This window comes from Chenopodium album, chromosome 14 (genome assembly GCF_948465745.1).
Source record: "Chenopodium album chromosome 14, dcCheAlbu1.1, whole genome shotgun sequence".
Lineage (NCBI taxonomy): Eukaryota > Viridiplantae > Streptophyta > Magnoliopsida > Caryophyllales > Amaranthaceae > Chenopodium > Chenopodium album.
Window position 1 is genome coordinate 39,458,210 of NC_137847.1, and position 21,205 is coordinate 39,479,414.

General features: G+C 35.9%; 2 protein-coding genes across 4 annotated transcripts; one reads left to right on the forward strand and one right to left on the reverse strand.

Moving 5' to 3' along the window:
• Nucleotides 1-659: 659 nt before the first annotated feature.
• LOC145578038 (zinc finger BED domain-containing protein RICESLEEPER 2-like) lies at nt 660-2,781 on the reverse strand. Its single transcript, XM_081635441.1, has 4 exons — nt 2,723-2,781; nt 1,245-2,521; nt 1,102-1,163; nt 660-944 (listed from the first exon to the last, which is right to left on the reverse strand). The coding sequence occupies exons 1-4, from the start codon at nt 2,779-2,781 to the stop codon at nt 660-662; spliced, it is 1,683 nt and encodes a 560-aa protein (XP_081491567.1).
• A 3,917-nt stretch (nt 2,782-6,698) lies between these two features.
• Nucleotides 6,699-16,088, forward strand: LOC145580234 (carboxyl-terminal-processing peptidase 1, chloroplastic-like). Of its 3 annotated transcripts, none has more exons than XR_014099345.1 (13): nt 6,699-7,178; nt 7,505-7,624; nt 8,182-8,319; nt 9,155-9,259; nt 9,359-9,527; nt 11,558-11,634; nt 12,096-12,143; nt 13,862-13,942; nt 14,742-14,780; nt 14,857-14,919; nt 15,049-15,178; nt 15,595-15,680; nt 15,778-16,088. XR_014099345.1 is itself a non-coding variant. In XM_081637655.1 (13 exons), exons 1-12 carry the CDS (start codon nt 6,771-6,773, stop codon nt 15,653-15,655), a joined length of 1,434 nt encoding a protein of 477 aa, XP_081493781.1. In that variant the 5' UTR covers nt 6,700-6,770; the 3' UTR covers nt 15,656-15,680; nt 15,778-16,088. The 3 variants fall into 3 exon arrangements, 2 of the variants coding, with proteins under 2 accessions (XP_081493781.1, XP_081493782.1); XM_081637655.1 differs by having other exon boundaries at nt 6,700-7,178; nt 15,600-15,680; XM_081637656.1 differs by having other exon boundaries at nt 6,700-7,178; nt 12,099-12,143; nt 15,600-15,680.
• Nucleotides 16,089-21,205: the final 5,117 nt, after the last annotated feature.

Genomic DNA, 21,205 nt, shown 5'->3' on the forward strand with positions numbered 1-21,205 from the left:
TGGTTAGCCTTGGGGTTAGGGGGCGGTACAGACTCTTGAACCATCCTTGAGGTACTCTCCCCACAGACGGCGCCAAATGTTTTGGGTGTTTTTGTCCCTCGGGAGAGTTACGGCTCAAAGACTGGTTGCACTCGATCTGTACCTGCAAAACAACGGAGACTCCGGGTAGTAGGAGCTCCGCCTCCGACGATGAAGATAGTACTTGAATGTGAGTAGGAGAAGGTGCGGAAAATGAAATGAGATCTTCTCGGATTCCGAGATCAGGTGTTTTTCAGATGTGAGAGAATGTAGGGTTGGTGTAATAAATGATTGAATTGTCCCAAAATTTGAGGAATATCTCCCTATTTATAGGGTCATTGGTGAACGTGCCCCTTCTAGGTCATTTGACCTAGATTTGGTGGGCTGCGCCATTTTGCGGGGCTCTTCGAAATTGGGCCTTGAAGGCCGCAATTCAGGAAGCGTTTGAGGTTAACACGTGTCAGCTGGCAATTGGCCCAAACGGACCTGCCTAGGCTTGACACGCGGTCCTCTCTGATTGGTCCACGTGGACAGGGTAATTTTACCCAAAACACCATCCTTAGTCTTTGTCTCCAAAAAGCCCTTCACATCATCTTCATTCAGAATTTCCTTTTTACCACTTGACCAAGTCTTCTCTTTTTTCATACCAAATATTCCACAAGCTTGGCACTAGGGATGGCAATGGGGCGGGTCGGATGCGGAGGATGGCACCTCCACACCCGTACCCGCCTAAAAATTTTGTATCCATCCCCGCCCCACCACCCGTGGCGGGTCCAATACCCGCAATCCATACCCGCCCCGCCGGGTACATTGTAGGATCCATCCCCGCCCCACCACCTGCTTGGATATCCATACCCACCCCATACCCACCCCAAACCCGCCCCAAATCCGCCCCAAACCTGCTGTAAAATGGCAATAAAATCACACTGACAACAATAATAACATTACAAAGTCCACCAGAAAATTACAAACTCATTAATTATACAGTTTCATACTTAGAAAAAGTCACAAATCCAAGTCCATTAAATTATACAAATTTATAAAATTCTAAACGCATGAAAATTAACCGATCACTCCGGTTACTTCGGTATCACTTCCATCTTCTAGTTCCTCCAACCATTGATGTTGCACTTCCTTCAACTCACCTACAAAATAAATATGTATAACTCATATTAGTAATTTTCATATATTATACAATTGGAAAATTTAATACGATAAATAATTACCTTTATAATTGGACCAAATCCAATTTTGAGTGCACATCAAAGCTTCTACTGTTTCCGGTAAAAGTCGACTACGATATGGATCAAGAACTCTTCCACTAGTACTAAAAGCAGATTCGGATGGGACTGTGGAAACGGGAATGGACATGATATCCTTTGCTATTTGTTGAAGGATAGGATATGTGCTCCCATTTGTCTTCCACCAATTTAAAATATCAAAATCATCATCAAGAGGGACATTTTCATCACTTAAATACTTCTCTAATTCTGATTTTTCATTGCTTTTACTTTTATCTTGCTGCATAAACTCAGCAAATTCTTGCATATAAGCATCTCCTTGAACCTTTCCACTCATATGACCTGATGACTTCGGGTGACTACTAGAAGCTTGAGTTCTCCCATTTTTAGACCCATATTCAACAACCAATTCATTTAACAGATTGCTAATTCTTTCAACCTCCTTATCAACATTCAAAGCATCATATATTTTCCCAAAATAAAAACGAATAAGAGCCATCTTATATCTCGGGTCAAGAATTGTTGCCACTCCCATTAGAGCATTGACACCAATCCAATACTTGTCATATTTTTCAAGCATTACTTGTGCCATAACTCTCACATAGTCATAAGGAGATGAAAGCCAACTACTTAAAGCAAGTTTAAGAGCATACACCTTTGGAAAATAAATGTTTGCAGTTGGATACTTTGATGCAGAAAAGTCATGAGTAAGATTACTAAACACTTCCAATTTTTCACATATTTTTTCCACCTTGATCCAATCCTCCGAAAGTGGTGGATTTTTATATAAATGATCTCTAGCACCCAAAACAACAAACACCTCTCTATACTTGATAGCAATGATAAGCATTTCATAAGTCGAGTTCCACCTAGTCTTACAGTCAAGTACTAACTTTCTTTTAAAGTCCGGAACTAATTGTCTAGCCACTTGTTCAAATTTTTGGACCCTTTTAGGAGAAGCCGTCCAAAATGAAACACTATCTCTAATTCTTAGAACACCATCAGAAACCACAACACTTAAACCTTCTTGAACGATCAAATTTAATATATGAGCACAACAACGCATGTGGAAAAAATGACCATGCAGAATAAGTGAACCATAAGGAAAGTCTCCAATCAAGATATCCATCATTGCATCGTTAGTGGTGCAATTATCAACAGTTATGGCAGACAATTTAAGATCAAGGTTCCAAGAGTGAATGCATTCTTTTAATGCATCTGCTAATACTTCTGCTGTATGAGGGGCTGGGACATGACAAAACCTACCAAATGTGTCACATTATAAGACACTAAAGCAAGGAAAATCATAATAACTATATCACAATTATTATAATGTAGCATAATGCAACTCAAAAAGTACAAAACCAGAATAATAAACATGTATTTTACAGCCACATAAATGATAATGTAATTTAAAAAAACTAGCATACACAATAATAGGAGGGTTTTAAAAGAGTAAATACCTTAGGATACGACTTTGTAATTTCCAATAATTGTCGATAAAATGAGCAGTTACAGCCATATAACCTTATTTTTGGTTGCTAGATGTCCACATATCCGTAGTCAAAGCAATCCTACTCTTTGCTTTCCTCACCATTACAATGACATTTTCCTTCTCTATCTCATATCTTTTCAATATGTCCTTCTTAGTTGTGTTGCGAGATGGTACTTTGAATCCGGGTTGAAGTGTGGAGGAATACTTTCTAAAACCAAAGTGCTCCACCATGATAAGAGGGTATTCATGAAGAATTATCATCTCTGCTAAATCTCTTCTTCCATCCGCTTTGCGGAATTCATATGGTGTTAATGTCATTGTGTCTTCTTTATCATTAGGATTAGCCTTTGAGCCAAACAACTTAGTTTGTCGAATATCAACACACTTTCTTTTAGGACAAATCTTTGAATGATCTTTCAAATGACTTGTACCTGATTTTGCCCCACCAGCAAGCAATTTTAAGCAATAGTTGCACTCTGCCTTTATAGCATCCCCTACTCGCTTCCTCTTGAAATTAGACCAAACAGAAGATGTGTGTCTACTGGTTAGAGGAAGAACAGAAGGATCACTAGAAGGATCAACATTTGGACTTTCTTCGACATTATCATCATCATCTACTTCAATCGGAGTACAACTTGCAGATGTTGATGGCTTAGAGATATTGGGGACACCATTTCCACCGTTTGATGTCATTACTCCTTGAAACAATGGAATATATATATATATATATATATATATATATATATATATATATATATATATATGAGTAAAATAAATAATCCTTAACTTAGACTAATTATATGCGAATGTCTACTGTAACCACCACCCATAACACTACAAAACAATGTTTGACTTAGTGACATTATTCATGCTTCCATTATTATTTATTCCACCAAATAATCACATGAATACATTAATTATAACAATTTATTTGAACTAACCTACTGATTTTTCACAAGCTAAAAATCTATTGTGTTTACTAACTTGGTACAAAACTTGCTTTTTAATTCTTAATTAGGTTCCTCATTCTAATTAGTAAATTTATTTCAGCATTTCTCAAATTCATACATTCCTATAATTGAGAACTACTACATACGAAATAAAATTTAAATAGTGATTTAGTGGGTATTATAATTTGTCTAATATAATCATACTAATCATCAGATCTTAACCTCTTAAATAAAAAAAAATGCAACATCAATATAAAATCGACAATTAAAATTACAAAGAGTTGATTCTTTAATAGATCTAGATGAATTTGTTCCATTAATAAATCAGAATTCAAAATCAATCAGAAAATCAAAATAATTAAATACGAAAATAATCAAGAATCAAGATAAATACCTTGGGAAAGAAGATGTCAAGATGAACTGGACAACAATGGTGATTGAGGGAAGGTCGCGACTCGCGAGGAAGAAGATGAATGAGTGAGGCAGGGAGTGTTGACTTGTGAGGTCTTGAGGAAATGAAAGATTGAAAGAGAATGAAGATGACGGCTGTAGAGGAAATGAAAATTTAGGTTTATGACTTGGGTATTTGGGTGTTGGGCCTATCATAAGTATATTCTAGATTCTTCCTGAGGTGGGTATTAGGCGGGTAAGGGACGGGTCTAGGCGGGGCGGGTCTAGGTGGGGCGGGGCGGGTTTGGAGCGGGTCTGCTACAACCTCCATACCCGCCCCACCACCCGTGGCAGGTTTAAGTTTTGGACCCATCCCCGCCCCGTCACCCGCCAAACCTCCCTCCATACCCGCCCCATTGGGGCGGGGATGGGGCGGGTCTCCCATTTGACCCGCCCCACTGCCATCCCTACTTGGCACATGCAAATCTAGCTTCAAAAACCCCTAAATGCAAGATTTCCTAAGTAAGTTAACTGACATTTCACTCACTTTGCACTTGTACCTCCAATATTCCCAGCCACCCTCATACCCACACAAATAGACCTGGCAAATGGGTCGTGTCGTGTCGTGTCATATTCGTGTTCGGGTCAATCATAAACGAGTTGAAGACTCCCAAACTTTGACACGTCCCGTTTAATAAACGGGTCAGAGAGGCTAAACACGAACACGACCTGTTTATTAAACGGGTGACACGAATTTAACACGTGTAACCCGTTTAGCTAAACGGGTCGTGTTTGTGTTAAAAAACTTAACCCAATTTTCTTTCCCTTTTCTTCGTTAGTCGGATTTATCCGTGTCTCCTTAACAATTTCAAGCTCTGGGTCATCTTCTTCTCCATCAATTTGAGTGGATTAAGGCACAAATTCCATCTAAGAATGAAACACGAGATTACGGAAGCAAATTAGGAAAATGATGAACAAACTAATATATGAACATAAAATTGAAAAGTTGTATAAATTGATAATCATACAAGAAATTATCAACTGAAATGAGGAAGAAGATGTTTATGCAATTACCTTGAGATGTTTGTGCGTGAGTTATTGAGAAATGGGTAGAATACTAGAATGAGGGAGAAAGTATGAAATAGTGAAACACCTTATATATGACGGCTGGGTACTAGGTAGAATGTAAAATTAGGTTAATATTTTTGGGGCCATTTTAATTTTTTGTGCCATAATTAATTTTTGGGCCATTTTGAAGTATCTGATTTTTATGATTTTAAACAGGTTAAGCGGGTAAACAGGTAAACGAGTTGACCCGAACATGACCCGCCTATTATGCGGGTTGGGTCGTGTTATAATTTTCAACACTAACCTAACCTGTTTAACTAGTCGCGTCGTGTCGTGTTGACCCATTTAATTAAACGGGTCGGAAACCCTCAACACTAACCCGCTTTTTCGTGTCCGGTTCGTATTGTGTTATCGTGTCGTGTCAGTTTTTGCCAGCTCTACACACAAAGTCTTCCCCTTTATTTTTTTTGTCCACAAACACACCCCCTAATCTAACCTTAACATCTTCAAATTCAACAGCAGCAACAATCTGTGCATATAATAGCAATATTAATTCATTTACAAAACACTGACTTGTTTATTAAACCCCATGTACATAGCACCATTAAACAAATCCCCCAATTCACTATCCTACCAACATCCTTACTTAAAAAATTCAACAACAATTAAAGAATAATTGACCTTTATTAAATAATTCAATCAAGAACACAATGAACCTTAAATTTCCACATAATTGCAACTCTACCATCAACAACCAATAACTTACAAAATTAAAGGCAAGGAACAAAATTACTTACCTCCGTCGACGCCATTGTACTCAGCATTGTCAGGTGAGTGACCTAAGAAACCGGTCCCCAACAAACGGACTAAAAATGGCCACTTTCCGCAATCTACCTTCGACACAATACCCAATTACCTAGGAAGTAATTTTTTTGCTGAACTAACACAAAATTAGGGTTTTAATTAGAAAATTAGGGTTCTAATTTGAAGAGTAGGTGAGAATTTATGAAGAAAGGTGGATTATGTAGAAAAATGAATGAGAAAATCAAATGAGGAATAGACTTCAATAGCCTAGATAGAAAGTGAATTCGAGAAAAAAGAAAAAAAGAGAGGGAAATAACGTTGGTAGGCCCCACATAAGAGATTTCCACCAGATTTTTAAAATGGGTGGTAATCTGAGTAGTTAATTAATTTAAGGGGTGGTAATTTAAAATAAAAAATTGAATGGGTGGTTATTTCGAAAATGGTTACATTTTTAGGTGGTAATTTAAAAATTTTCCATTTTATAAAAATAATTTTTATTCAGTAAAAATAAGTTTATTTTAATGAAAATCATTAAAAAAAATTATAATAAAAAAGTAATAAAATAATTTTAGTTTATTAAAAATAATTTCAATTAACCAAAAATAATTTCAGACTAGTAAAAATAATTTAAGTTTTAACATTGTAATGTAAAAGTAAACATAATGTTACTTTGTATTGCGAAACGAAGGTTGCATCAAAATCCTCAAAATAAGGCCAAACCGCGCTCCTAACCTCCTATCATGGAAGATGATGAGAAATAGAGAATGAGAGACGCAAAACAATAGAGAAAGTAGCAATATTAGGATGAACCTCTGTTCTCTCACTTCTCCAAACCCCTGCAACCCCACCATTTCCACCACCATCAAAAATGGCGGACCACCCAAAAACTACACCACCAACCATCCTCAAAATTCACTCAATTGGCCCAAAAATTTTACACTTGGAGCCGCCATAACTGGTGCTGCACTCTCCTTCACTCTCTTACTATCTCCTCCTCTTTCCATTGCTGCTGGTTCTCTTCTTTCCGATCAAACTTCGTCCTTGTCGGATGATGCGTATTGTCGCGAAGACGAGAGAGAATTTGGAGCTGAAATGGAGTTATCTGCGCCGAAATTGAAGACGAATGAGGGTATTGTGGAGGAAGCTTGGGAGATTGTTAATGAGAGTTTTCTTGATACTGGTCGTAGTCGTTGGTCTCCGGAGTCTTGGCTTGTAACACCTTCTTCCCTCTCTAATTTGATTATGATTATTGATTTATATTGGTTTTATTCATAATTAGATGAAATAATTGCTTGAATTTTCAATTATAGAGTGAACTTGTTATGAATTGAGTTGAGATTATGATTATGATGATTGATTTTTATTAGTTTTATCACATTTTGATAACTAGGAGTTTGATGCGAATGGTTGTTTGATCCTTCATGTTTAGACTTGGGGAGTATACTATGGCTATCAAATTTTATAATCATGCTTGTTAGTTTCGTTCCCTCCTACTAGCTGTTCATGCTCTCTCAAGCATATTTGTCATTTGCGTGCAGCACAAGAAGGAAGACATATTGAGCACTTCTATTAAGACTAGATCAAAGGCTCATAATGTTGTTCAAAAAATGCTGGCAAGCTTGGGTGATCCTTATACGCGTTTTCTGTCACCAGAAGAGGTAGTCACTAATCAATTTTAAGTATGTTTGTATATTACTCCGCTAAAAAAATGTTGCTATTAATTAAGTAGATTAATAGTAGGTTCTTCCAGCAGACATAGTCACATAGATGTACTATCTGTTTGGTGTCTGATGTTCAGTTAACTATTCTGATGATGTGACTTATTGATTGAATGTGTTCGCAACTCTTAACACCTAGCAGTATTTGGTGTGCTAGGTACATTTCAGAGCTTTAATCTTCAAATTTACTTGATTTTGTAGGCTTTTCTTGCAATACGTATTACCCCTGCCACCTTGATTATTACTCGATTTTGTTGTCTAATTCCCTATTGCCATTTGTGTTGCTTTCCAATCCCTTTGAATACGCATTACCCCTACCACCTTGATTATCGTCCAACATTTTCCAATATTGTGATCAGTGTTGGTTGCACTTCTACAAAAATTTTTAGATTACAGTTCTTATTATGGTGTATAATTCTAGTGGATTAATAGTAGGTCTTAACTCACGCCTGCTGTAGTTTATGTTTCATGGCATGTGAATTGTTGATGAATGAAAGTTCTCGAAGATGGCAAGATATGACTTGACTGGCATTGGGCTAAATCTCAGGGAGATTCCTGCTAGCAATGGAAGTTTCAAATTGAAGGTGCTTGGACTCGTATTGGATGGGCCTGCTCAAACTGCTGGAATTAGACAGGTAACTAGAACTATGGTGAATGGTGCTTTCTTTTAAACATATATCGTTATCTATTTGGCTATAAAGTTGCTACGTAGGCTTTAGAGTTTTCTGTATTAAATAGATTATTGCCATAAAGTATTGGCTGAGTAGGATTTTTATTGTGCGTCAATAATCAATTGGCACTCTAGCCATTTGACTAGATTTGAGAGTTAATTGGAATTGGAGCAGATTAACTTGTTGGAGCATTTTATTGATTTAGTCTTCTGTTCAAATGGCAGAGATTCTCTTTTCATGTGGTACAAACTACAAAGGGCTTGCGGGTTGTGGTGAACTTCTAGTCCAAAGTTTTGCAGTGAGGAAGGGGAGGGGGGGATATTCTGTTCTCACTGTTTGCATAAGATTTTGGCCAAGTTACCTCCTTGTTTTATCCTTTTACAAGTATTATCTATTATGACCAAATCAGTTTGAGCTTACAACTTTTGCTTGCTGATTCTTTTTTAAGCATTAGATGGAGTAAAAGATTAAAACACTGAGAAATACATGTAACATTGAATCAGGCATGAAAAGAGGAAGAACTACCTTCTGTACATGAAGTCGTGATGGTTTCTTCTGAAGTTGTAAAGTAGCTTTATAGTTCATAAAGCCTTGTTGCTGTTTTTCTTTCTTTTAAGTGTTTTTCTTATATTGTTATGCTTCTCTTAGGTCCAAAATGAGAGAAAGCATTAAGTTACATTTTTTTGGATAATCCAACTTTTAGGCGGTCTACAAAACAGTCCCACCTTTCGATTAACCAAGTATAATCCCATCTATCTTCACTTTCTTTTAACATTATTTCCCACTGTCTTTCTTATAGGGTGATGAAATCTTATCTGTTGACGGGGAGGATGTGAGAGGCAAATCAGCTTTTGAAGTATCATCAAAGTTGCAAGGTCCCAGTGAAACTTTTGTAACAGTTGAGGTGATATTTCTGTGTTAACCCTCTAAATGCTATGTCTGAAACCTTCAGTAACTGTATCATCTTTTAACTGACCTTATGAATTATGAAAATCATATTTAGGTCAAGCATGGAAATTGCGGTCCAGTTCAGTCCGTCAAAGTTCAGAGACAGATGGTTGCTAGACCTCCAGTGTTCTACCGATTGGAGAAAATTGACAATGGTGCAACCTCTGTTGGATATGTGCGACTAAAGGAGTTTAATGCGCTGGCCAGAAAAGATATAGTGACAGGTAACTATTAATAGTTAGCTGTGATAGATGGAGAGATTTGAGATAATTTAAAAATAAGTTTCAATCCAGTTAAAATGTTTCCGTATACCTATATGTATGTTTGGCTTACCCTTGGCTAGTAAAGGCCATAATTATACCGTCTCCTTGAGCCCTTTAAAAAGTGTTTGTTTTGAAAGAAACAGTGATAATTTATATCCTTATTTATTTATTTTTTTTTTTTTGATGGGGGTGGGAGTAGGGTGTTAGTTATGTAACCTAGTAGGCTTGTAGTAATTATCCTAACAGAAATGGTACATCAGTTCGTATGCAGTACCAGACCAGCTAGTATTTTTTTATTTATAGTACTTTAATATTTTAAAAACTTAAGAAAACTACCTTTTGTACTCTCTATGTTCCAAAATAATTGCAACACTTCTCTTTCTAAGAAATTTCGTAGTAATTGTAACATTATTTGGCTAATGAGTTCTCTTTATTTCTCTCCAAATCACCTGGGTTCCTCTTTTTATCCCTTGCCTCATGGGTTTCTTAAAACTTGTGCCTCTTCCCATGTTTTCTGCACAGTTACTGTAGAAAACATAGGTTGTCAAAAAGTTAGTCTGCCAGATTACAGTGCTGTGAATTTAGTTGCAATTTAGCCGGGAATCAAAGGTTAATTCGTCATTTTTGTCATTTCACCGGGAAAATGAGTAAATAAAGCATTTATGCTCCATTTTCCATGTGTAAATTCTAAATACTCCTGAAGAAAATAATTTGCGATGCCCTCCTCATGCTTTTGTGTTTAGCCTTCCAAGCTATATATTTAGTTCTATACTTAATGGAGCTAACTAGGTTTGTTCATCATTTCAAGATCGGACCTGACCGAAGACCAACAATTTAAAATTCAAGACTGGACTAATTGTGTTAGGATCAGGCCAATTAAACCAGTCCAAAACCCGGACAAAGTATAATGCAACACTTTCCTAAAACAATTGTTTTTTTTTTTTTTTTTAATGCAATACTTCCTCAATTGGAAATATACTACACTATATTTTTTTTTTTTTTTTATCATTTCTCTTCTCTCACATCTCTTATTTTAAATAAACTGTTAACCTTTTTAAATAAACTATTAACCCACTATCCTTTTTAATTTGATTCCTTAATAAACCCAACTTACATAATATTTTAACAAATTTAAATTCAACCACCTAAAACTCCGTATCGGTCAGAGTGTTGAATTGAAAAAAAAATAAAAAAAAAAAAAACGGAGGGAGTATATTCCTTACATATTGAAGGTAATTCAAACATTCTAGAGGTTCTTATGTATGATATTAAGCAAAAAAAGCTAATTCTATACTAGACTAGTTTTTTAGGGGCTTTGGATCGAACTAGATCGAAGACCGAAAAATAAAATTTTCGGCCCAGATATTGGACCAGTTCCCTTTGGTCCAGTCTGGGTTTTGGACACCCTTGGGCTAAACTATGGCAATTTTTTGTCATAGTTTTGTTGGTTGAAAGCTTAACGAGAATATTTTTCCTATTAAATTTTTAGAAGCTTTATCTTAAGACCTCTAGATACATATGTTTTATTTTGCAAGAGCTTTATATGCTGTCTCAAATCACATGTGATTGCATTTCTCCAACATATTTATCTCATGATGCTTAGGGTATTTATATAAGGAAGCCGTTAACTTGAATTGCTAATATAATTTCCTCAGTTCTTTTCAAATTGCAACATGAGGAGGCACACTTATTAAGGAACCTATGAGATGAGTAGAGAGATAAGCAATGGGGCCATGTGATGAGGAGAGGGATAACCAATGGGATCCATGTGATGAGGAGAGAGATAGAGAGAACTCATAGACAAAAAGTAATGTTCAATTATTTTTTACTTTCTTAAAAGGAAAGTTTTGCAATTAAAATGAATGGAGGAAGTACATGTTTGTGTTTATATAGGTAGGTTTTTTATTTATTAAACATGAAACATATATGCTCTAACTTTTAGTTTTTTTTTATTGTCTGAGGTATCACAACTCACATATAATCTTGCACAGCAATGAAGCGCCTCCAAGACCTAGGTGCCTCATGTTTTGTTCTGGATCTAAGAGACAATTTTGGTGGCCTAGTACAGGTATATTAAACATGAAACATATATGCTCCAACTTTCCCTGGTATTGCATGCTGTATGCTTGTTTTGATGCCCTTTGATGTTAAAGTGTTGAATAATCCTGCTTCTTTTGTGTGAAAAGGTTTTAGGGCCACTAGCCTGCTATCTTCTTTTATTGTTGAAATCAGTTTCATGATTCTTACTTTTTATTTGCCCACTTCCTTGTTATTGTTTGCATGAGTTCAATTATTTAACTGAAATTGTTAGGACCCTAGAAGTTAGGGATCTGCTGCTGTTGAAAGATTTGTATAGTTTAACCACAGCTTGCTGGACACTTAAAGGATCTTCGAAACACATTCATTTGCTTGAAATTGGACATGATAGTGTTCCTTTTAGTACATTCGTAAGAATAATTTATATATTTCTTGTAATTTCAAACATAAATCAAATCTTTTTATGTAGTGAATTCTATGTTTTTTTTTTAGCAGGCTGGGATAGAAATTGCAAAGCTGTTTCTGAATGAGGGGGATACGGTATGGTATTGCTATAATTTAAGCTTGCCTAATGCACTTTTGTCCTCTTTATTCATCTTCTTCCCCACTTTCTTTTGTTTGTCCCACTTTTTTCTCTTGTGTAAGCATGATCTTAAGAATTTAGACATTTATCTACATATATTACCATATCAGCAATGGTAATTTATAATAATATTGAGACATTGATCTTAGTCTGTATTTTTTTTTTCCTGAAAAGAATTCAAATATCATTAAATGTCAAGGAATGAAAGAAAAGAGATTTCATGTAATGAGAAATGAAAAGCATATCCTCCCATGAATGAACGAATATCCCCACCACCTCAAGAAAAAATAATTAAAACTTTAAATATGTGCAATGGAGTAATACTGTGCACAGAGAATGAGAATAGGAGCTAAGCAGATCCAAGTGAGAATCGGAACTGCACAGATCCAAGTGGTAATTAATTTTGTCGTTACCATGACAATTAGCACACACCTTAAAAGCCTTCTTGGATACAGCTGATTGATGTTATGAGATAGTACAGTCCATATAACAACTCTAAACTTAGTGGGAAGTCTTGGAACTTTTATTATTTTAAGTACAGTTGCAATTAGAACATGGCAGCATTTTTCGTGATGGGCCTGGAACTTTGCAGAGCAGACACTATTCCATTTAGGATATGAGCATATTATCCCTACCAGAGAAAAAAAAAAAAACTGAAAAATAGGGTGACTGCATGAGGAAAATGAAGAGATTCACAAATATAATGATAATCAAGCAACTAGTTTTTGATTGTAAATCATAACATAACACCTTGAAGAAAAGTGCAGTTCATATTGTAACAAAAGTACGCAAGTCGTCAAGAAATTCATGAAACTGATGTTCATATGTTGAATGTATTGTGTAATCCAGTTTTCTGATTAGTCATATACACATATGTTTTGGAGTGGATTGGGGGGAGACAAATGCCAACAATTTGTGTTCCAAAGGCGTAGAAAATCAGTAATTGATTTTTTTTTTTTTTTTTTTGAATTTATGAAACATGCTGTAAAATTAGTACAATGGTTAAATGGAGAGAATTTAAGATACAAAGTGGATTATAAAGGGGAAAAAGGTGTTGTATATTTAGTTGTCTTGAAGATTGTCATAATCCCGCTGAAAAGTGATTGTGTTTGCCCAGCAGATTTAGACTTGAGTCAATGGCTTGCTTTTCGATTGAGGGAACTATAGCACTTTAGTTATTTTTCTTTATTGGTGTTTAAATTAACATAACCTATACGTTGGTGAAGGAATCTTACTTGAGCATATGGCTTGCTTGCCCTGATTATGCCAGGTTTGTCCTCCACAAGCCATGGCATAAATTCTGTATTGGGTCCTTACAACTTAACGAAGTTAGATAACTATTTAAAATAGTAAGTCATCAATGTTATGATTTCAGGACACTTATTGGTAGTTGGTTTATTTTACTTCTCAGGCCTGCTCACATTAAGAAGGCAAAATTTGCTTTCTGCTGAGATCTACAGGGCATTGGTTTTGTTTATTTAGTTTCCTCTTTATGGCTTGTTTTATTGAGTCAAATAACTCTGGTACCCATTGACCTTAAATGAGTTATAAAATTCAGACAATATTGTGCTCAAATTCAATCAGTTAGGGTAGTATTCATATTTCAGGTCTTTTTGACAGATCTGTGAACAAGTGAACAACCACTTATATGTTTGCTCAATTGTCTTACCAACAGGTGATTTATACTGCTGGAAGGGATCCGTCTCAGAATGCTTTTGTGGCAGAGTCTCCACCATTGGTCACAGCACCTGTCATGGTATGATTTATCATCTAAAATGTGTGAAATTAGTTCATGTGGAATACTATTTTTTTTTATAATAGTACTTTTGTTAGAAATCTCCACATAGTTATTGTTATTGGTGCTGACCTTTGTGCCCACTCAAAAGGCTTCTGTTCTATGCAGCATGTTTCATGGCTTTGCAATGAATGTTTACTTGTATGCAATAAATTATAGAAGGAAAATAGAACCATAAAAGAACAAAAAAGTTTAGAGTTAATGTGGCTAGGACTTCACAATCCTGTATAAAAGTTGATGTTTCACTACATTAATTGTAACATGTGCTGGATAGACAATTGTTACCCATAGTTTTAGTGGCTTAGCGTTGATTATGTTGATACTTATGCCTGTTATCTTCACCTGATTGTTGAAATGAAAAAAACTTGTGATTAAACTGAATTTTTACGGATTCACTGTTGCAATTTTTTGTATGGAGTTGCTGATTCCTAGTGAACAAAACTAATTTACGTTGAATTTTATTAGATATTGTTTTATTAAGGTCAGGAGAAGCCTTAGTAAATAGTAATAATAGTCTATCATGAGAAAGTTAGATGCTTAAAAAAAAAAAAAAATTTCTTGATGCAACCTTTCTTAATTGAGGGCTGATTTGTGACAAGTTGTTTCCTGGGTCAAGGCAATTTTTTGTGCTAAAATCTTCCTGCCTCTAAGCAGCCTCAAATTATTTTGATTATCTGTTTAGATTAGCTAAAAAATGGAAGAAACTTATGGAAAATTTTACACACTTATCTTTTGTTTTTCGGTTTACTGTAATATGCAGGTTTTGGTGAACCATAACACTGCAAGTGCCAGTGAAATAGTAAGCCCCTCATTGCTAGTACATCTGATAAATGACAATTATCTGCTGCAGTTGCTTAACTCCTGCATTGGCACAGGTGGCATCTGCTCTTCATGATAATTGCAAAGCTGTTCTGGTGGGAGAAAAAACCTATGGCAAGGTTTGAATTCCTATATCTTTGTTTTCCTGTGCTGTAACCTCTTTTTACTTATTCCTTGGCGGCTTTGTTTTATAACATGGCTAGTCTTCCATAGAAGGATTTAACAAGATTGAACAATATCATGGGCAGGGTCTCATTCAATCAGTTTTTGAGCTTCATGATGGATCTGGCGTGGTTGTCACAATAGGGAAGTATGTAACACCTCGCCACTTGGATATCAATGGGAATGGAATTGAGCCGGACTTCTCTAACATCCCACGTGAGATTTTCTTTTCATTATTTGTTTTTTGGTCTTTTTAAAAATACTCCCTCCATCCCTTATTGATAGTCCCTTATGGGTAATTTTCACGGGAATTAATAAACATAAATAAGTAGTAATAAAAGTACATTGAAAATATATATTTGCGTTGGGTATGCAAAAAAAGTAGAGAGAGAAAGTAATAAAAAAGCATAGAAGAACAAAATTTACATGGGAAAGTTAAATTTGCACTAATATTGTTGCAAATTAGAGGGTATTTTGGTAAAAAATTAATATTAATGGTTGGAAAAAACAAATGAGGTGAACATTTTGGGACTAAAATTTAGCCAAAAGGGACTATCAATAAGGGACGGATGGAGTATCATTTTTGGTATATCTTGCCTTAAAGTGAAGCCTCTCACTTCAATCTTGGTTAGTTCAGGATGGAGTGATGTGACAAAATCTCTTTCTACTTGCAATCGGTTGATACAGGGATGATTGAAGCAAACCAATCTTGTTTGTTGTAAGCATTTCTATCTACCAAGTATTTGCGATTGTAATCCTCTATCAAAATTGTCTTGCCAATCTGCTGATATAGTTGGCCATTGTTTTGTACTCAGGGACTTGTCATGTAACCATGAAGTTCTGCTGATTTTACTGCTTCCTGATTTGATTTTCTTATGACAAATTCTGGTGTTGGATATGATTCGCCGATACAATTATTTTTTATCTTATGGAGGTAACATAAGTAACATGGGTTAGGATCCCCTCATTTTGAGTTCAGCTTAAGCTTGGCATAGTCGATTGAAAGTGCTCCTCTTGTATTTTTATTTCTACTTGTAATTAATGTATGTGTATTCACCAAAACAATCTTGTACGTGAATTGCTGGTCAAATTAACCTCTTTTATAGAATGATTTTGATAGCTGGTAGTTTGATTGCAATTAGATCTCTAAATTCTGTTTATCCCTTCCCCAAACTTTTTTTTTTTTTTTTTTTTTTTTTTTTTAACAAATCGTTTAAAGTCGGGAATGTACTTGCAAAGCAATCATTTGGGATGTACTTATTAAGGCTCCCCATCTGTTGTAGATGGCCTTGGTATGTTATTTAAAGCTTAGCCGTTAAGACCAACTTATTTACCTCAGATCAAATACCTCTAAATAAATAACCTCTAGTAATATGCATCATAAAATAGAAGGTTATTACCCCAAAATTGAAACAGAAAATCCTTTGTAAGGAGTATATATTGAAACATTGGCAAACAATAATTCAGTGTGTGTTGCCACCTAAGAATATTATAGCAACAGACAACAGTCAATCTTTAGTACTCGTATTACAATGTTAGTAGTATGTTAACTATCTTCCTTTTTGATAAGCCTGATTGACAAATAATGTACATCAGGGGGTATTTTTGTAAAGTTTATTTTAAAGGTAAGGGTAAATATGTAACATCAGGGAGACGTTAACATTTGCTGGAAATTGTTGACTAACGTCTTCCTTAGTCAAAGCAGTTAAGTTCAGTAAACACCGTTTACATCACTTTCCCAATTTTGAAGAACCCTTATTTTTTTTCGACTGGAGGATTTCCCCGACCAAGAAAACGCTTGTTGTTGTTTATTCCTTGGTACAAAATGATGTCGTTTCAAGCAATTGGGACCTTCTCCGACCCAAATTAGCCAAGAATTTGTAATATCTGGCGAATTTAATTCATACCAGCTACTATATGTGCGAAGAACTCATACCAGGCGATTACCATCTTGGCGAACTTAATTCATTCGGCGAATTTAATTCATACCATCTTTGGCGCGTACTGAATTGGCTTAGTGGTATCACTGTAAGTTAATTGTTGTTGCTTTTTCTATATTACTGCGGTTATTTTTTATTACAATTTGAATTTGACGAATTCGTAGTTCTGAATTGGCTGTATTTCATTTGGTTGGCATATTTGGTTTGAAATTATGGTTTTAATTGTACTGTTAAAGCATGCATTGATGTTTTACTTGTTGATTGTGGGTTTCAATTATGAAGTTGTCATTGCTGAATTTAGTTTTCCAATTCAATGCTTAGAATCCAAATTGTTTCCAATTGATCGATCATTGTTGATTTAAATGTTGATAAAGTTTGTCATTATTATTTTCTAAATGTATGATATCACTGCCTTCCTTGGTTATATTGGTTTGAAGGTTAATTCTTGTACGTAGGATGAAAGACCTCAATTGTGATAGTCCAGCAGTGTTCAAGGTAAAGAGTTGGTTTGTTGATTACATTGAAACGTAGATTATTGACAGTCGTTACCATTCTAGATTATTGTTTATTAATAAGTAAAATAAATTGCTTAGAACGACAAATTAAGTATTGGTGGGCAAGTGAAGTTGAAAGGTGAAGTGTTGAAGGAGTATTTTCTTGTTCGGTCGAAGGTAAATTAAAAATTACAGTTATTTTCCCTTGAATATTTTTTCAAGGGCGTGGTCTTATGATGGTGCATCTTGTTGTGTAATGTTTCAGCCTCCAAATTTAAATTGTTGGGTTGAGAGCTTTGGTAGAATATGTCAAACGTTTGATTCTCGTCGTAGACAATGGGTCTATGAAATGGGTTTTGGTGGGTTGTTGTATTTGTCCGGTGATTTGCACCTACCAAGGCAGCTGGGTTATTGGTTAATGACCCGAATTGATCCATTCAATAAGATGGTTATTACGCATGATGGAAGGGTTTTACGGTTATCTAGAAACCAAGTTTATTGGGTTCTTGGCATTCCGAATGGATCAAAGGCTGTTCCAAGCTATAAAACATTGAATAAGGTGCAGCGGGATAAGGCTAAACAAATTACTTCAAAGTATGGTCAAACACGCAAGTACAATTCCAGTAGTGGAGACTCAAGGGTGCATAAGTCTGTAGGAATTCCTATCCATCCTCAGTTACTGGAGAGGTTGGAGTGCCATTGGGAAGCTCACGACGAGGAAGAATTCAAGACACTGTTCCTAATGTTATCTCTGGAAATGGTTCTATGTCCAACATTGTCCCCTAGGTTGTCGTCTGATCTTGTTCCAGCTCTGACATGTGCTATGGAAGCTGCGGATTACGATTGGTGTACGTTGGTTCTTACAAAGCTTCTTGCAAGTGTCCGTTCATTTGGTCGTAGGTTTTATTCTAAAGGCCACGCAGGAGGATGTGGAGGCTGCACACTGTTTGCCCTGGTATGTAATAGTCACCATTATCATTTACATAAACTGTTTATATGAGTAAGTGGGACATTATTAGTATTTTGTTGAAACAGATTTTCTAGTTAGACCGACTTAATAGAGAGGCTGTAGACTGGGGTGCCTTCCCTAGGTTGAAGGCTTGGAACATAAAACAAATTGTTCTTGCAAGTAAGGAAGACTGGTTACTGGCAGGGGGTGATTACGGAAAGACAGGGGTAAGTAAGCAATTTCTTATTCATTTTTTGTAGCACTCTCATAAAGCCAACTGTGTGGTTTTTAGTTTCATAATTTTTGGTTTTGTAGACTCTGGATGTTGCTTATGGGGAGATTCATCCACGGCAGGCAAGAGATACTGATGGACCTACAAAGGTACACGACTTAGGGCACACTGCAGGGTGGATGGCTGCTATTGAAACAAATACTGTAATGTATCAACTTTTTACCTTGTCTTTGTGGTAGGTTGAGCTTCAAGATGATATGGAGTGTTTGGAACCCAGACGGAGGCGAGGCGCTTCCAGATCAAAGATTCCACAAAACACAGATGAGAACTATTCTGTTGTTGGAAAACCTGACATTGATGAGCTTCCTCGCACGCTGATCCAAACAGCACCAAATGGATATGTGACTTCACATGGGCAGAGTTTTTTAGAAGATATGTGCAGGTAAATGTATTTAACCGGCTAGAATATTACATGCCATATTTTGTTATATTATACTGACGTTAGTGTTTATTTTGTGTTTTCCCAGTTTTGTTTCTAAAGATGCTTTATCACTCTTTAGAAGGATGACATCTCTGTTATTCAGTGCTAGGTTTGCTGGATGTCCATTACTGGTACCATGTCACCTTATGACTCTACTTTGGTTGTAATCAAACTTTGATAATATAATAAATCGGATAAACTATTTTGTTTATGAAGGGTGAGGTTCTGTCGTTTCGTGGTGGGGTGTACTAACCGCGAGAATTGTTGCTGCCTTCACTGGTCAATTTTCTAAAAAATCCTTGCTGCCGTGTTTTAGTCGTGGTATCTGAGGTGAGTTTTGTTTCCAAATGTTTGCTTAACCAGTTATGCATTTGACTTGTTACTAAAGCCCAGGAGGATGTGTTTTAATGTGTCCAGGTTTTCGTTCCTACTACAGATAGTTGTGATCCAGTTTTTGTCCTAATGTGTGTTGCCCTGAAATCTTCTTCACCTTCGCGGCTTACGCTACTTCATGGTGATTCAGTTGCACCAACTATCAGTGTTGATAACACACTGGTATGGAAGTCATCTTGTTACACTTGATTACCCACCTAACGTTAACATCACTAAACTTATGAACTGTCATGCAGTTGATCAGCTCGGATCGACTCCTTGATGATATCTTCAAATGCTGCATGAAGGGTTTATGCGAGTCAAAGCTGTCAAGAAACATGGTGCTGGTGGAAAGGAGTCGTGGATGATTTTAAAATGTCAGCAATGTATTCTTCTTGGGCTAGTATCCATATAATAAGGGCAGGTCCTAGGCCTAACTCATTTATCTGGCCAAAATGTGTTTATTGGGTTCGACATTCATTTAATTTATATGGGCCAAGTATCTAGAAACGATTTACCAATCGCAGCCCAATGTGATGACTAAATACATATATTACTGAAGTTTCTTACATGCATCCTCCGGCATGTTAGATACATGCAACAACGTGAAACGCATAGTCACTTGCATCTGTTTATGAATTTCATATGATTTTGTGGTTTATCAATGCACATAGTCATTCTAAATATGATTTTATGTACAGGTTCCGTTTAATGTCATCATTCGCATTTTAGAATCTTGTTTAATTACTTTAGTCATTCACTTATCAACATAAAACTCTATAGACATCAGGAAATAATATGATTTACAAATGTATGCACTAGGTGCATTATGAAGTAATTTAGTGTTAAATGATTAAAGGATTTTTTATGTTTATTAATATTTGATAAATGTTCAATTCATACAGTGTAGTGCTGCCTTTTGTCCTTCCCTTTTGGAAATAATATGATACGTTGATTTGGGTTATTGAAGTGGGCCCGTTTTATGTACTCTCCATTAATTTCAACTTTTATCTCAGCCCAAATTTATTAATAATTAAGTCCTTGAGGTCATTTTGTATAAAAGTCAAACATTGCACCCAAAAAAATCGACTCTTACGTACTCCCAAAAAGTCCTTTCTAACAATCAGGTGTACATGATCAAAATGGGCTTTACAACACATAAGGTCAAGCCCATATAAATTTGGGCCAATTTTACGACTGGTCCAGATAGTAAATACATGGATTACAATTACATGCAAATTGTTAAAAACATACATCACTTTAAGAGTACCCACTTCTTGGAGTAGCTAAGACATTCGATTAACCCGTAGCAGTCCTCTTTGTTGAACACAAGGATAGCAATTCCCCCGTCGATGACCGCCTTAGACGAACCATACATTGCATATGGGTGAACGTAGTGGCAAATCAAGCGAGACATGTGAATTGACACTCTTGTTTCAGTTAAGATTATCACATCCGGCATATGCATTTCGAAAATACTGCGTAACTCTTGGAAGAACGTATTCATTCCCATGTTTTTACAGTTCCACAAAATGTATTTTGCTACCCCTACGCATGAAGTAGGATGTGGTACAACATTGAGGTTTCCTACTTTCAAGGTAATCTCAATTGACCTCCCATCTAACAAGTTGCTAGTTTGCAAAGAGGAGTGCATGGTTAACTCACGTATACATATCGGCCTATTAGTAACAAATAAGTGAAGATAATCACTGTAACTGTTTATGTTAACCTTATGTTCTTCACTAAGATAAGTGGAAAATAAAGTAGGAGTGACT